This window comes from Paralichthys olivaceus, chromosome 23 (genome assembly GCF_024713975.1).
Source record: "Paralichthys olivaceus isolate ysfri-2021 chromosome 23, ASM2471397v2, whole genome shotgun sequence".
Lineage (NCBI taxonomy): Eukaryota > Metazoa > Chordata > Actinopteri > Pleuronectiformes > Paralichthyidae > Paralichthys > Paralichthys olivaceus.
Window position 1 is genome coordinate 7798957 of NC_091115.1, and position 18013 is coordinate 7816969.

The following is an 18013-nucleotide window of genomic DNA, read 5'->3' on the forward strand; positions in this document are numbered from 1 at the left end:
ATATAAGACATCTATATATAAAATGTATATAAATCAAAAATACCTAAATATCTAATTAGATTATATGAATTATCATAATATAACCATTTATGATATGCTATCGTTGTTAAAGCTAACAATCAGACAAGTTAATAAAATGCATCTATAATTCTCAGAGGGAAGGAGGAAGAGGAGGAAGAGGAGGAGGAGGAAGAGGAGGAAGAGGAGGGGCGGGCTGTTACGTCTCGGGGGCGCGCTCGCTCCGCCGCGCTGACGTCACGGGAGCGCCCGAGCACCGGGGGGAGGCAGTCAGTCAGAGACCGAGCAGAGAGGGAGACACACGGGGAGAAGAGGGAGAGAGACACCGAGCAGACAGAGAGACAGCTGCGGTTCCCAGGAGCAGACAGACAGGCAGGCTGCCCGGGAGAGAGCGCGTCACCTCGGCTGACCGTCTGGACCCTTGACGCGGCGTCACGGCAGCAGAACAACCGGAGAGCAGAAGATAGTGAACCCCCTCCTCCATCTTTTTTAACAGAGCTTATTTCACCGGAGAGGACACACAGCCGCAGTGAGTACCGGAACTTACTCTGTGTGTGTGTGTGTGTGTGTGTGTGTGTGTGTGTGTGTGTGTGTGTGTGTGTGTGTGTGTGTGTGTGCATGCATGATTCATAACATGGGCCTACGTGTGAGTGTGTGTGTGTGTGTGTGTGTGTGTGTGTGTGTGTGTGTGTGTGTGTGTGTGTGTGTGTGTGTGTGTGGTCCACATGTCTGTTTAACAGGAGCATGAACATGTATGAACACTGAGCTGCATCAGGTCTCAGGTCAGTTTGTGCAGGAGGATTATCTGACGTGTGTTTGTTCCTCATGTCATCGCAAGAGACGTTGGCAGCGTCAGGTGAGGCTGTGCAGACCAGGGTCTTCCTCCTCTTCCTCCTCTTCCTCCTCTTCCTCCACGTCTCGTCTGTGTACCTGCACAATAGTGCGATTATCAGGCTGCTCACTGTTTTGCAGGCGCCACATGAAGTGTCCATCAAAATCCACTTGGACTGTTGTCCTCACATTCTTCTAAATACATCTGCAGGTTCCTGATCGCTGTGTAACCTGCTGTAATATCTCCTGTGGAATCACTGATCCCCCCCAGACACTCACTGTGTCTGTGGAAGTCAGTGATAAGTTTATGTTTCATCTCTCCACTTTTCAAACAGGATCCCTCAAGTTCTCTCGTGTTTCTTTTTTGTTTTGAACTTTTGCAAGATGACACACAAATCAATGCATGTCTTCGTTGCTGTTCTAGCTGCACAGGACTGTCACAGCTGTGTTGCAGTCAAAGCAACATGTGAAAGACCTGACAGCTACGTCTTTGCAAACGAATTGATTCGTGCAAAATAGCTCAAGGCGATAGGCGATATTAATATCTATTGCATTATAATGTTCCATCAATAGCAGCACAACAAAAGTCTGATATATATATATAGATGCATTGCTTATACGTTGTGCAAAGTGTGGAGGCCCTAATGATCAACCTCATTCTCTGCTCATAAAGAAGAGTTTAAAACCTCAGGAGCAAAATTCTGCCTTTAAACTTAAAAGACACAATAAAGTGACATTTATCATGATGGTTATCGATATCAACTGATTTTATCTTGATGTAATTCTGGACCATGTCACTCAGCCCTTGTGCAAAACATGGATCTGATGTGTTTGTGTTGATGAGGGCGAGGGAGCTGGAATCTGCTGCGTGTGTTTTGCAACACTCAAGGGCGGTTAGTGCTGGTGGTTGAGGTGGGGGGCGGGGGGTTGGACCATGAATGTTTCCTCCGTGTTCCGCCCACAGATCCATTTCTTTGCACTGCCCCTCCTCCAGGAACAACCGAGCTGCTGCTTCCTTCCTGCTGAGGTCATTGTAAACACTGGACATTTTTAAATGTCCCGGCTCTGCACGCCCCAGTCTTCCTCTGTCTGAACCTCTGTCTTATTTGCTTCATGATTCCTTTTTTAACTATAATCTCTAAACCTATGGATGATGAATTTATCCATAAGAATAATGTAAGATGTAATATAATAATAAACTTTATTTATACAACCTTGACAAAGTGTGCTTAAAGACAGAAAAAAGCATAGTGATTAAAAGAGCATTGATTAAAACAGAGATAGTTAATCAGTTCATGATGCTTTTTTTAGAAAAAAAAGGGGATTCTGCATATCTTGGCACGAGTATCACGCCAGAAGTAAATTTCAAGCAGCAAGTGAGGTTGAGTCAATGCTCTGCGCTATCACCACCCACATGTGTCATTCCACATAATCTGAATTTAGGAAATGCTTTCAAGTGAAATTTGTTCATATAAGGCAACTTTCAGCAAATCAGTCCTTAAATGACTTCCTGGTGTTTTTCCACCCGCTCTTCAAAACCTGTCTTCCCACCAGGATGCTAGTCAAGATCCAGTCCCTTACAAAGGGTTCCTCAGTATACAACCTTGGAATTCAATTAAAATTGTAAACCAAAATGGTAAACCGTCACACAGTATCATGGCTCTGTGATGTGGAAATAACCAGCAGAGCTCCATTCACAGATCTAAATGAACTGTCAGGCACAGAGGGCCGTGTGATGCTTCTGTCTCCAGACTCAGCGTCAGAGGCAAGAACATCTGTCTTATCGGCTCAAGACTTTGGACCAATGTGAGGAGCTGAGTCTGATGAAGACAGTAGATCTTTAAAATCAATTCCCAGCACTCATTTTTATCATAAGAACATCTAATCATTATTTATTGAAGTAGTTTATCGCTTTGTTAGTGGTTGGCTTTATTTCTATTATATCAGATGGATGGATGGATGTTTCAGGGGATGTTTGGGTCACCTTGTACCATGCACCTTGATCACATTCCTCTTTACAGCCTGGGCCTGGGGGAGTCACACTCTCTCTCTCTTCCTTTAACCACCACATATTCTGAATTGTACTTTCCGGCCTTTGTGTTAATTGTCTAATCGCAATGGCACATTTTCCATATTTGTTATGTTGGCAGCAGCAGTAGCAGATAAGATCAGATAAGATCACGTGGTGTAATTGCAAGTGCATGGCATTGCTGTATTTTATGTGTGTCCGTGTGTTTGTGTACATGGAGGTGTGTGAGTCACAGTGTGTAATTGTGTGTTTGTTTTCCCGGCCGTCATCTCAGATTAATTTCCTGTGGTACACAACAGACTGGAGATGATGCTATCAGTGTCTTATCAGCGTTGTGCTTTCCAGAGTCTGAACCATATTATATTTTATCGCAGACAGGAGCCGTGGCCACAGTCACTCCGGTGTTACTTCTCTGTATCTTACCCAGACATCTTCTGCCTGACACAATATTCACTGTCAATACCCACTGCTAATATTTACTCCCCAGTGTAAATGTGCTGCTGAGCTAATTGAAAAAAACTCAAATTGATGTTTTGGCTATTCCAATATACTGTGTGCACGTGTAGTTTCTGGTTTTCTATTTATGGTAGAAGTGATGAAAACTTCTGAAATTTAGTTTTTTTATCCTGTAGAAATGGTTAAAAATCCTCCTCAGATTATTAATGATGATGATTGCTGTTTAATGAATCTAATGCCCCGACATGGAGACAATATCTCCTGTCTTGTGTGTGGAACCAGGCCAAACCACTGATAATACAGCAATCAAAACCAAACGACAGCATTGCTTGAATTATGTTTTCCACAGCAGAGCTAAATAAATCCTGTTAAGCCCTAATGCATCATGAGGTGGTGAGAAACTGCACTGGGAGTGAGGTGTCGGGCCTGTTTTTATTAAACCGCTCAAAGTGGCATTATGTGAAAACTGACCTGAACTGTTTATCACATTTCTTATTTAAGAGAGCAGCGGAGGTCTCTGAAGTGGATTAATGTTACATCCTAGATGAGTGAGGAACAGAAACAGAGGAACAAAAATTATATGGTACCTACCAAATTGCACACGTTTGTAGATATCGGTCCTCCACATATGACTCATTTTTCCATGAATGCATCCTTTGGAAACTGTTTACATTTTGAAAAGAATCCTATCTTGCAATGTTAAAGAAAGTGAAAAATAATTATTACATCTGCCCCCTGATCTGCACCAAAATTGAATGCGTTCTTCCCTGACCCATACCACATCCTAGCTCCAAGTATAATTTTTGCGTTACCCAGCTTATTATTAGATAAATACACAAATGCTGATAAAAACACAACCTACATGTCTAAATATGTCAGCTAAAGAAAATTGATGATTCAAAACTTGGTAATAAAGCATAATTTTTTAAACATTTGATATAACTTATTTCCACTTTTATTATTTCAACCGAGTCAAAGCGGAAATCATATTAGTTTTCTCACACTTTTCTTGCCATGTCATTTTCTTTGAGTTCTGTGATCTACCTTTAGCAGAATGTCTATGATGACTGTTGTTAATTGCATATTGCATTTGTGGCTGTAAATGTGACAGATTGCACAGATAAAATTAACTTCTTTGAAAATCAAAATTGCATAATAGTTTTGCAGAAAAACTCAGCAAATGACATTTTGGTAGCTGGGGTTGAGATAATTCACTTCACCTTTGCACTCATAAGACAAGTAGCAGCCAGTTTTCACTCGTCGTCCTGATAAAGAAGCTGTAAAGGTGAAAAATCTGGTGTGCGACGCTTCATCTCTTTAAATCTTCAGGCAGAGTAGATGCAGAACAAGTTTGGCTCCCCCCCTTCAGCAGAGCTGTCGAGTTGATTTCCAGCGAGATGTGTAACCTCAGACAGCACCAGCGAGTCCTTTCCAGTCACATCACTGTAAACACACGAGTAATAACGATGTTGGAGTTGAGTTTAATGTGTTTTTATGAGCCCCCGATCCTCAGGCGAGCGACAAACTTTGTCAAACTATGCTCCCACGCTAAAACGCAAGCTCGGCTAAGTATAGGTTGAGTGGTGTGTTGCTTTGTGCGGTGTGATAGACGGATGTGCGGTTGTCACGTAAATAGATCATGCTGAACACCTTCAGGAATGCTGATGGAGAAAGAGAGAGGAAGCATTAGAGAGAAAAGTGAGAGTGGGAGAGGGGAAGGATGGATTAGAGGTTGGAGAGAGAAAGAAATCTGAATCAAACCTCTGTCTCTCATTTAAGGTAACAATAACCTGTCTTACCTCGTGTTTAATGCTAATCCTCATCCATCATGTTTGCTCACAAGCTCTGTAGTAACCTCTGGATTGTCGTGAGCAGTATAGTGTCTTTCAGTTCATATAGTTCCGGGCACCAGCTTCACTGTTTTGGGTCATTCTCAGTGCCGTTTCTGTTTTCAGCAAATAAAAACCCAGTCACATACCTCACTGTAGGCAACGTGCCCAGAACCAAACAACAGAGAGCCATGCTGATGAACATAATGGGGCATTAGCAGCTAAAGAGCCAAACGTCTCCCTCAGGATTTACTAGAGACCGTAAACAGAGCTGAAAAAAGGACTGAATATTGAAATCAACAGGTGGACCGAAACATGGCTCTGGTATTTGCAGATTGTATATAATGCCAACTGTTTGTTATGCAGCTATAGGTGATGATACGGCTGTGTCATCTTCTTTCTCCTGCTATTCAGGGTTTAAAATGTAGTCTTTATCTGTAGCCGTGTTGTGCAAATGATAACATTTGAAGTCTGGATCCACGCAAGTACATGTATGTGGCATGCAGCCATGGAGACTTGGTATCCTTGTGTGATATTCTAGGATTTTTACGAGGCCTAAGACAACACTGTGTTTGAAGATGGATACAGTGTGGCTGATTGAAACAGTACAGAGAGGCAGAGGATGAACTGACTGGTGTTTCCTGACGATTGTTATTATGACATAAGTGGGATGAAGTTATTTTGGTTCTTAAATGTTCTCCTGGGCTTTCTCAGGATCTGTTCCAGTAGGTATTGTTTTTTTCTTAAGAGAAGCCCCAGTGAGATTCTGGCTGACAATTTAGATTTTTGCAGCTCAGATATTGTGTCACTTTTGATTTTATTAGAGCTGGAATGACTAATCAATTAGTGGATTGACAGAAAAGGTTTAAATGATTACTGACTTCAGATCCTTAATACTTTCTGCATTTCTGAGTTTTATAAGATGCTTAACCGGATATTGTTGGATTTTTGATTGTTGGAGGAAAAAAGGGTCAGGTAAGGTAGATATAACAATATATATCAGCCAACATATTTATTTTAAAAATGGCAATTATGCGTAATCGATCATGAAAATAAACATTAGTTGCACCCTAGATCTGGTCATAATTGTCATAGCAAATCCATATTCATAATAACTTGTCCAACAAATAACCTTTCAAAGTGTGCATGAACTTGAATTGGATTTGAAAACATGAAGCTGATGCCCACAAATCCTGTGAGATTGGGTTAAAAGCTCACGATGCCTTCAAGATCAAGAGTGGACTCCCATGAACCTTCAGTGTATCAGCGTCTAACAGATGTTTCACCACGGTGCTGTTTCACAGTTTTGTGAAAAGGCAGGAGGGATAGTGCGCAATTGACAAATAGGTCTCAGACAGTCATATGTTAGTGTTTGCTGGATCTCATGATTCCAAGTGCGTCATACAATTGGAGTGTTGTTTTTATTCTGTATTTTCTACTTGATACTCTGTCCCATCTGAACTCCTCCTGGAGCTTCAGTTGAAAGTGCAGATTCGTGAAAAACTTTGTTGATGTTCGGTTTATTAAAATGATCAGCTGGAGGTTCACTTGTTTTCAGGGAAGTATTTCAAATAAATCCTCGACCTGTAGGACACACTGGTGGTTCATTCACATGACCCTTAGACTTGAGCTGTAGGAAACACAACCTGGTGTGTGTTGCGGTTTCTATGAGGCCATGAAACCAATAAAAACAAAACAGGGTTGTGTGTTTAGCTGTAAATGGGTGACCTGGGCGTACCTCAGTGCTTGCCTCATGCATGCTGGGGTTGGCACCACCTCCCTGCAACCATTATCAAGATAAACAGTTTGTATGTGTGTATTTTGTGCGTTTGTGTCTAAACACGTACATGTAGCTTAAGCCGGATACAGAAAAACGCAGCTTGCATGTCACCAAACCTGTAATCAAATGTCCCGTTCATAGTTTTTCATACGAAGCAGTGACCCAGGGTAAATAAAGTTAGCCCTAAATTGTAGTATTGTGATTGTCACAGAAGAGAGCTGGTGGCTCTCTACTGGAAAAATATGAGTGAGGAAAGTGAATGTTCATTTTCTACTGTCTATCAGAGATGCCTTTGAGCAAGGCTTTTAAACCTCTAACCACTAAGTGCCCCAGCAGGGGCAGGTCGTGACCCAAAAAAGAGCTCACTGTGTGTTGGATAAACGCTTAAATACAGGCAACAAAAAAGAAGCCAGACACATGACATTTTTTGTGTGCTTTAGTGAGAATCAGGACATGAGCATATTCATTATGTACAGGTCAGCAAGTTGAGAGGGGAGGAGGAGGAAAGCCCCCCCCAGAACACACACACACACACACACACACACACACACACACACACTGTGTCCCTGTAGTCTCAACGGCACGAAGCATCAGATGTTTTTTTTCGTGACATGATTCTTCAGAGCCGCTGAGCTGATGTGTGTTCATCTGTGTCCATCTGTTGAATATTTCCATGTTTTTTTGCATTAGGATTGATAAGTCTGATATCTTTGCTCATTGTGCACATGTTTGAGTGAGTGTGTGCATGTGTGTGTGTGTGTGTGTGTGTGTTGCTGTGCCAGAGGCAGCGTTCTGGCCTGTTTCTGTCCAGGTGTGTGTTTTTGGCCTGAGGGGAGACAGAGCAGATGGTCCCTGTACGTGTTCTCAGTGTGTGTACGGGTCGCTGTAACTGACTGGCTGTCAGTGAGATCTCCCCGGCCAAAAGATCTGAGCCACAGCTGGAAAGATACACCGAGCTGTTAAAGGGACCAGAAGTATCAGTGCAGGTAGTTTAACAAGGAGCAAACCGACTGCCTGCCTTTAAACACAGAGAGAACATGCAAACTCTTTGCAGAAAGACCCACGCTGAAGCAAATGTGCAATCCTAATTACAGTGTTTGTAACTTAAGCAAAGGATGTTGTCGTTTCCATAAAATGTTATGGCTGGGATTCCAACCAGGAACCTTCTTACTACTGCTCAACAGTGCGTATCACTGAACCACCACTGCTCTAAAATGTGACCTAGTATTTCGATTAGCAAGAATCCCATTGAAGTTGTTTTAAAAGTCTGAAACATACTCTTTTTTAACAACCTGAGCTGTCCATGCAAACATATTGAAGCTCAGTCTTCAGTATGAGCTTTCAGATTAGAGCGTTCACAGCAGAGATCTTGAAATATCAGCATCTTCTGAGACATTTATCAGGAACATGTGCAAACAGGTGCTCAGAGATTATAATTGTGTGACAGAAATTACTTTTTCACTGCTCTGTTAATCGCACCGCTACTTTGACCTGATTGACTTAATCAGTTTTAATGTTTACTGTATTTATTTCATCCAACACACACACACATTATTTCATGGTGTTTCTGACTGATTTTATTTGTAGGATTAAATTTTACATTTTTGGCCTCTAGTGTAGCTGATCCCTCAATCTAGTGTGATTTATATGATTAACAGGAATAGAATAAATTGGCATTTTCACCCCTTTTTTTCTAGCAATGTTATTATTCCAGTTTATAAATGGATCAATAACAAATCTTCAGCACAAAGTATATTATCTTTTATACATGAGATTCATCCAGCCGTTAAATTGACCTGTCGAACATTAAGTCACTCGATTAAATGTCATCTGCTCTCATCTGGTTCATCTCAAATGCTGTACGGTGACTTTGATTCTGATGCCAGAGGTGTCAGGACAGAGTGTGATCTGAAGGAGGAGTAACGGGTGGTGGGGAGACAAAGCCGCCTGTGTGATCATATGAACTGACACATCGGCTGATGACGCTTGTGCCTGTGGCAGAGTTTATAGAGGAAGCCAAATTTTTGTGACTGTGGTCGATGAACTGAAAATGTCAGCTTCATATAGTTTACTGTGTTTTCATCTTCTTTTGCAGGCACCCTGAAATTGTCAGTGCCAGATTATATGATACTTAAGTGCGTGCATCAGTACTATAGGACATAGGATGGAAATATTTTGTCCAGTCAGCTGTTTCTGTGACTCGCTGCTATGATGAGGATTGAGGCAGTTTAACTTGTGGCACTGCAGCACAAGACAGCAGCAATTATTAATACTTTTTTCAAGTTTGTTCGAATTCAAAAGACATTTTTAAATTGTATTTTGTCAAAGAAACAGTCAAAACATAAGTACATTTTTTGAATTCTGTTTTCCTCATCAATAAATGTCTTTCTTCTTTTCTTTCTAGGAGATCCGCCACACCAGGCCTTGTGGATTAATTGGATACCTTCATCTAAGGGGATGCCCTATTTATTAGTTTTCTCACAAAGCCCATGGATTTCATTGAGTGTGTTGGAGAGGCCTTGATCACAGATATGTCAACACTGCATCAGGATATTTCCAGTGAAGAAGCACTTCAGTAGAAGACTGTCGGGAGTTTGTGTTTTCAGCATTCAGAATATTTTTAACTATGTTGTAATTGCACAGGCTCCTCACTCTGTTTTCTCAGGACACCACCTTTCTTGACTGTTGTAGTTTAGTCTCACTTGGACATCTGATCCAGATACACATACATCTCCTAAGTATACACCCCATATTGTCTCACCATGTACGGGAGCTCACGTTCCATCTCAAAGCTGGATGTTGTCGGATCCAATGGTAACGGGTCGGTTTCTGGGAGTCCTGGTCGCTCCCCGCGCCTCCCCCGCTCCCCACGCCTCGGACACAGGAGAAACAGCAGCAGCAGCTCCACCAGCGGATTAACTGGCTCTGGTAAAACCCTGTCAATGGAGAATATTCAGTCTCTTAATGCCGCCTACGCCACAGGCGGTCCTATGTACTTCTCGGACACAGTTGAAGACCCGATCGGGATTGGGAGTCTGGGCAGTGGACTGAATCCCTCGCTGCCCAAAAGCACCATGACCTTGGGGAGGGCCGGTGCCAGGGTTCCTTATGGAGTGAGGGCGGCAGTTATGGGCAGCAGTCCTAATATAAACATTGGAGGTGTAGGTTGTGGAGTGGTCATGCCTACTGATGCTATAGCGTTTGGAGGAGAGCTGCCAAACCAGCCTCCACAGGCAGCTACTGTTCCCCACTCCATGAGACAGGTGAGTCACAGATGTGTTCTTCTGTTATTGATATTATAACTTATTAGCAAATCATCTTGTAAGGGTTTAAAAATTAAAACAGCAAAACAATGAAAAAAAAGTGACATAACTGTGAACCATCTGTTCTATGAAGAGATTATTGATCATCTTGGTGTCTAAGAGTTAACGTTTTCTTTTAAAGTCACCCTTTAATTAAATATACATAAATCCTGTGTGCTTAAATAGAAAAGGTCAGCCCTCCCACTGCCTGTTCACCATTAGTCATAACCTGAAAGCTTATCTCTCCAAGTGTCTCATTTCTCCCCCATGCCTCCCCCATCTAATCGTTTCTAATTATTTCTAAAGCAAAACATTCGTTCATCTCTTCTCAACCCTTATTTCCTTAACAAGCTTCATTCACTCTGTGACATGGTGATTGTGAGGATGCTGTTACTCTATAGCTTGACTTTCTTATTTGTAATGTTGCTGATATAAGAATGCAGATACATTTTGGTGTAGACTCTGCTTGTTGTTTAATGCATTCAAAGTATTTTTAATTCATTAATACACCGCACTTCATACGCCAAGATGAATTAAACATTTATATGGGAAGTGTATTCTCATTAATATTGAAGTTAGTTGTGTAATCCATGAAAGAACTCGGTCTATAAATGTCTGTTTTATCTTGAGAAAAATGGTTTGATGCAAAATCTTGCCTCGGTGTAAATCATGTGTGTAAAAGTGCTTCACATACATGGCTGTTATTTTCCATATTTAATTTCACATACTTGTTATCTCCGTTATCTCCATGTGACGATCGTTGGGTTAAATATTCAGGTGAGAGACGGAGCCATGTCGGACCTGCAAACACAACTAAGAGAAGTGCTGAGAGAGAATGAGCTTCTACGCAGAGAAGTAAGGACATTTTCACGCTTTTCAAAAGAAGGAGCATGATACTTGATTTTATAATTAAATACATTTCGGATTTGATATTTTCAGTTCAGTGACAAATGTTGTTTATAAGTCTTCTTGGAATTCTGCAGCCAAAACTGAAGATTAAGACAACAGCAACAAGGAAAAATAAGTGAATGTGAGAGAAGGAAAATAAACATCAACTGTAAACTTAATAAGTGATATTTAAGGTAATTGACTGAAGAGAGATGAAGCATCCCAGTGGATGAGCAGTCATTAACACAAAGTCACTGTGTTTGATGCTGATTCCTCACAGCTGGAGGCTAAAGAGTCCAAGCTGAGCTCCTCTATGAACTCCATCAAGACGTTTTGGAGTCCAGAGCTGAAGAAGGAGAGAGCGGTCAGGAAGGATGAAGCCACAAAGATGGCCGTCTGGAAGGAGCAGTACAGAGTCGTACAGGAGGAGACACAGGTAGGAAAAAGACATCTGTGTGTGTGCGTGTCTGGAACTACGTTTGTATGGGACACTGAATTATATATATTATATATATATATATATCTGGAGTGTCTTTGCTGGCTGCTCAGAGTCAAAGAGAAGGGAGCAAGATGTCACCAGTTATATCCTGTTCAGCAGATACTGCATTTTGAATTTGGATTTTCTTCACAACTGAGGAAAGCACAAGTTTTAGAAAAGGTGCTTTGAGACGTACAACTTATCTCACCAGAATATGAAAAAAAATCCTGGATTATATGTTTCTTTGGATCCTCTCTAAAACGTATAGGGTTCTTCTTTGTGTCAGGCCACATCTGTCCACAAAGTTCTTTTGAAATTGGTTCAGTAGTTTTTGACAAATGCTGCTTACAGACAGACAAACAAACAGTGAAAACACAACCTCCTTGACGAAGGTAAATATTTCTTCCAAACTGTCCTACTCAGTTTTGCCTGATTTTATTGGACGGCACACGGGGGAGGGTGTATCTGGATCTTTTTATGGACTGTTCTGGTGGATTTGTCTCAGTGCGGCCTCGAAGAGGGATAAGCAGATGAAGCGGGCTGCCTGGTTGGGGACTCCCAGCTGTCTTATGGTTCAGGAGCCATCTGGATGAGATGGAGACACAGCTAGTCTGGCAGGAGGCTGGGATATTACGCAAGAGATGCACACATACTCGCTGTCACTCGCAGTGTTGGATTTCACATGCTGTCACGGACCAGCGCAGAGAGGCCTCATGCACTCGCCTCCTTTATTTTGAAGAAAATAATGTCGTTTTCACTTTTTGGTCATTAACACGTGCTCTTAGAACTGCAAGTGTGAATGTATTAAAGGTTGGATGTTGCTCCCAGGACAAATTTAATGTGGATTACATCAGCAAATTTGCTTTGACATGTTTTTTGGATGCAGTTTGGCATGTTTGAGAACACTCATGCAGTTTGTGCGTGACTGTGTATAAATATTTTATTCAAAATGTGTGTGAGAGAGAGAGCGAGAGCGAGAGCGTGAAGGAACACATGATAAATTGATTCATTTACCGTGTATTTAACCTGCTGCTATTCCTACAAAACTCCTCACTTGCCGTCACACACACACACCCACACACACCCACACACACCCACTCCTCCCTGGGTGTGTGTGTTGTTGCAGTGAGTGCAAACACACGTTAAGACATGTAAGAGATTATTTCCTTTTCTTTTAATGTTGGGAAATATGTGCTCCCTCTCTTTGTTCGTCGCTTTTACTTTCATTCCCTTTCTCCCCGACAGACAAATCACACCCTTTCAACCCGAGCCATCCTTTTCATTTCCTGCTCTCATTATCTTGTCACTTTCCCTCTCCTCACTCGTCCTCTTTCTCTGTTCATCACTGGTTTTTCTCTGTCCCCTCGCTTTTTTCTCTTTCCCTCTCTCAGTTCTTACTCATTCTGCTTTTCTTCTTCTATTTCTGTCATCACCCGGTGAGTCAGCGCTCGCTTTCTCTCTCCTCCTTACCTCCTACCTTCTCTCCTCTCTCTCCTCTCTCTCCCTCTTTCTCTCCATCTTTTCCATCATCTTAGTGTTAGAAAGTGAAAAATTCTACCTCCCAGTAAATTTAGGCTACACACACAGACACACACACACACACACCCTGTTCAGGAATGCACATATCATCTCCACACTTCTTCTTCCTTGTCCTTCCTACTTTCCTCCACACTTCCTGACTTACTCACCCCCTCCCTCATGCCTTACCCACTAACTTCACCTCTCTTTCACCCACTTCTGCTTTTCTTTCCTCCCTCTCCCACTCCCTTCCTCTCAATAGAGTCAGTGCCAATAAAACACAAAGTAAAACATTCCTGATCTCATGCTTGTAAGACATTGTTTTTTATAAACAAGATGCAATAAATGATGGTGTAAATATATATGACGAAATGACAAGTTTTTGTGTTGTCTGTTGTATATTTGATTCCTGTGGGATGCTGGCACAGGAGTAACAGAACAAAAATGACAAACATTTTATGGTTTCATCACTGAAAATGTGAAGAACTGCTGCTTTTCTTTGTTTAGTTGTCAGTCTAAAGGTATTTTGAGGACGGCCCCTCTTGATGGGAACTTTATATAATTAATGGATCAATTCTAACAATCTAAACAAGTCAAGTACTCGGCCCCCTGATTCTTTTGTAGATTGTAAGGTTGGGAAAGTTGTTTCTTGACATTTTTAGTGGCACATTTCTTAAGACGAATTATTTTAATTTTCAGTTGGATCAATACTTTTCTTCCCTGGATATTTCTTACTTTGTCGTCTTGGGTGCAGCATAATAAGCTGTAAACACAATAGTGGCGGTGTATTTAAACTGTGTAAAATTGTGTGTAGTTGCCTTGTTACACTTTCAGCAGACACATTAATATTACAACAACATAAGCAGTATAGTCAGGAGTTGCGTTTCAGACCACGTCACAAACGTTATACAATATTTGCTCTACTTTTTGCCATGTTTGCTTAACTTTTATCTTTATCAACTCCTGACGAAATACTCCCGCCCTTTAGAAGCTAAACGCTCCAGTATATTTACCCACTGTAACTTTATCTGTCCATTGTTTGGTTCTGGTGCGTACAGTTGGTTTATTAGAACCTTCTGAAAACCTGAATCGAAAACTGCTGCAGGAAACTTAGTGAACCTAAACAGTAAAATTGTGGGCTGTTAAGTGTTTTATGATTTTATGAGTTGGTTGGTTGATATAAATATATTGATTACTTCTGGGGTGGCCGGGTGGCTTCTTCAGACAGAAGACCCCCCATGAGAAAGGATAAGTGGTATAGATAATGGATAGATGGACGGACAACGGGCTGAAGACAGAGGACAGAAAATAACATATTGTTATGTGACATTATGGTAAGAAACTTTCTGTTTGTGTTCGTGCTCCTGACAGGTGCTTCTTACCTTAAGGTACCAAAGTGAGAAAAAAAGAGAAAAAGATCTACTTTTTTTGCATATCTGCAGATTCACATTCAGACTATATGTCAGGCTGTATTTAGTCTCATCCCCACTGGTTTTAAGATTATTGTTCTCTCCCTATTTACTGCCAGTTGCCGTCTCTCCAGTCACAACCCACATCCAGTAATTTTACCACGTTTTCTCATCATCGTCATGTCACCCTCCATCTCTCTCCTGCCTCTCTCTCTTTCTCTCTGTCTCACCATTTCGCTCCCACTGTCCGACACCCTCTTCTCCCCTCTCTCCTCACTCTCCATCTGGGCCTGTGGAGCAGCTTTGCCACAGACCATGATTCAATAGAGGCGACACACAAACAATATGATGATGATGCCTGCTCTGTTCGGCCTCAGGTCAGCGTCATCTGTCTCCTTTGTCCCTCTCTCTCTCTACTGCCTTTGCTCTGGTCTCTGTAAATGAGAGCGTACACCCGATTTGTTCCACCTCTTTGATCACAGCAGGTACGTACGACTTCTCACACAGAAAGAAAGCAAAGCTTGGAAAAACAGGAGAAGATGAAGGAATGTGTGGAATGCTCAAGGAAAGCTTCTCTGCCTTTGGTTTTTCTTTCAATTCAAAGTTTTTTTCTTGTACACAAAAAACTTCCACCTCTTTTTTCCTTCTGCTCTCCAATCAGTTTTCATTTAGATAGATATAAAAGCTCAAGCAGATGACAAGCAGCAGTTAGCACTCATGATTACAAGAGCATCACGGTTTCATGTTGATATCTGACGAAATCCATGTAACTTAGGGGAGTTTATGGCAGAAAAGACATATTGCTGGTGCTGTTTATTTGTCTAAAATCTCAATGAAATTATCACTTATAAGATTTAATATTTCATGCATATTAAGCTACATAGGCTTAATAAATAAGTTTTGAGAACAACCTTTGAACAGAATGCAGGACTGTTACTCTGTGCTCTATGTTTGTCCCAGCAATGAATCAGAGGGATGAACAATAACTTCTGTGTCTATCTGTATCTGGGGCTGCTAGATGCCATCAATTCTCTACTGTACTCCAGGCCAGCCATGTGACGACAGACCCAGCATGCATGTTAATGCGTGTGTGTTTGTGTGTGTGAGTTTCACTTGTATGTGGTGATTTGGATGTATTCATTTTTAAGAAGAAGGCGCTGCCAGCCCGGTTTGTTTGTTTCCTTGATGAGAAAGAGAGAGAGAGAGAGAGAGAGAGAGAGAGCAGCAGGAGGGAATCTTTGTCCTTCCGTGTGTTGGCAGGCTTACATGTGTGTCAGGACAATTGGGCTTTTTGTAAACATAAACGTGTGTGTGTCCGTGTGCAGGCACGAATTGCCTAGTTATAATTGTGTAACTTGAATTGCATGTGATGTAGTGGTCTGCTCTGTTCTGCATCCACCGTCTCTATTTTTATCAAGTCTGTATGATTTTGTTTGGATGAGACAATTTGTGCGTGTTGTGTGGAAATCAAAAATACATTGAAGTTGATGTCAGAAGACAAGTGAGTGTGTGTGTGTTTGTTAGAGCCTAGTGGCTGTTGTTCTTTTACTGCTGCACTGTTTTCATTCTCTTCGATTATTTAACTTAATACTCCAGGTGCTAGTTTGGAATAAAGGTGTGTGTTTGTTCGTGTGTGTGTGTGTGTGTCATATTATCATGTTGGTGGAGAACTATTGGTTTTAAGATTTTATAAAAATGCCAAAATTGTCCAAACAATATATGTATATCGGTTTAACTTCAGAGTTTCTGTTTTGTTTTTGTAAAATTATACCCGCTGAACCCAGTGGGCTAGAGGGCTGGAGATTTGCCTGCTCTTTCTCTCTCTGTGTGCGTGCATACATGTGAGGAGGTTAATCCAAACAGGCAGACGAGTACAGTGCCCGTTACACCTGGGTGGCACTTCACCTTCAGGTCAAGAGTATGATGAGGGAGATAGAGAGGGGAGGCAGATTCGGAGAGGCTGTTTTCCTGTCTCCTCTCTTTTCTTCCTCTTCTCCCCGTCTGCATTTTTTTTCTGCATTTTACTCTTTTTGCTCAAAGGGACAAACTGGGAGAGCGCGAGGGAGCGGGATAATTTCACAGACTGGCACTTGAGTGTGTTTTCCACTCTTTGAACATGGCCTTCAGGTTAATGTGCAAATGGATGGTGCTACCAGAACCCTGATCTGTTCCGCCTCTGCAGCTAAGATGCTTAAACCATGTGAAACGACTTAAAGGCATTTATTCACTTGTGCACTAAATAAAGAATTACTTAAGGCACATAAGATATATTTTACTGTAAAGATATACTGCAAAACCACATTTGGACCAGCTTCTTTGCTGACTGCGTAAAGTCTTTCACCACTCAGCACTTAACGTTATTACTCCAGATTTTAAGTTGAGTACCTTGCGTTTCTAATAAATTACTTCAAGCAGGCGTTGAGTTTGTACTCGGATTAGTTTGAATCCAATAGTAGTGGACGTGGCCAGTTGTTTCCTGTGTGAGATTTCCATTTACTGTATAGAAAAAACTGTTGCCAGCAAGAGCTTCTGTGCCAGCTGGCTGCAAAAATGCTTCGTCTGGGTATCCATATACCGGTAAAGAACCTGGAAGAGGAGGGTGAGGGGAAGTGTGTGTGTGTGGAGAAGATGGACCAAGATGTAAAGATGTGTAAAACCTAGAGAGAGAGTAAATCGGTAGTGTGAAGGATAGATCAAAGCTGGGGATTGGAGCCAGGAAGGGGGAGGAAAGGAGGAGAGATAAATGGATGGCACAGACAAATTGAGCTGAAAAAAATGTGATGAAATGTTAGAAAAATGGAAAGACTGATTGATGGAGAGAGATGAGCGAAGAAGAGGAGAGAATAGTAAGTATGAAAAGATACAATTGATGGATTGGAGAGTTGGGGATAAAGAAAGGAGGAGGGGACATTGTAGGATGAATGAAAGACCATTTATTAACGATGCATATTTCAACAAGAAATCTTCTACCTGCCTTGACAGATACAGGCACAGAATTTGAAACAGGATTTGAAATCAGAGATGTTTAATAGTTCATCTGAATTGAATGTTGAATTAGGTTTGAATCACAGGACAATGCAGGAGATTTAACTTGTTAAAAAAGTCAACACTGAATGTAAATCTCTAGGATGTGAGTTAAAGATGAGGGAGAGAAGGGGGTGAGGAAGGATTTATGGAGAGAGTGTGAAAGAGAAAATGCTGAACACACACACACACACACACACACACACACACACACACACACACACACACACTTACACACACACACATTCACTCTCTCTCTCTGGGATTCTGCAAACACGTGCATTCCTCAGGAGTCATGCTCCTCAGCCCCAGATCTACAACTGTTCGATCTGTTGTCTCGTGTATTCTTTGATTAAACTGGTCAGCTGAGCTGCTCACTGGACAAATGGGTTTTTTAGTGAGTCTGAACAAGTGACTATTTTCAGTGTCATGTCTGGAGCTTAAAATTACA

At 41.6% G+C, this 18013-nt stretch overlaps 1 protein-coding gene across 7 annotated transcripts in view; it reads left to right on the top strand.

The window, feature by feature from the left end:
- The first annotated feature begins 286 nt into the window (after positions 1–286).
- Positions 287–18013, top strand: part of LOC109632865 (ELKS/Rab6-interacting/CAST family member 1-like) — a 106087-nt gene continuing 88360 nt past the window's right edge. For 3 of the 7 annotated variants that reach the window (XR_011240110.1, XR_011240111.1, XM_069519569.1), the window contains exons 1-4: positions 288–547; positions 9348–10206; positions 11023–11100; positions 11414–11569. Coding sequence is in view for 4 of the 7 variants with exons in the window: in XM_069519569.1 (XP_069375670.1) it covers positions 9706–10206; positions 11023–11100; positions 11414–11569 (735 nt within the window). In the remaining 3 variants the exon portion in view is untranslated. Of the gene's footprint in view, positions 548–9347; positions 10207–11022; positions 11101–11413; positions 11570–18013 lie in introns of all 7 variants that reach the window. The other 4 variants (XM_020092376.2, XM_020092378.2, XR_002202968.2 and 1 more) reach the window with 2 other exon arrangements.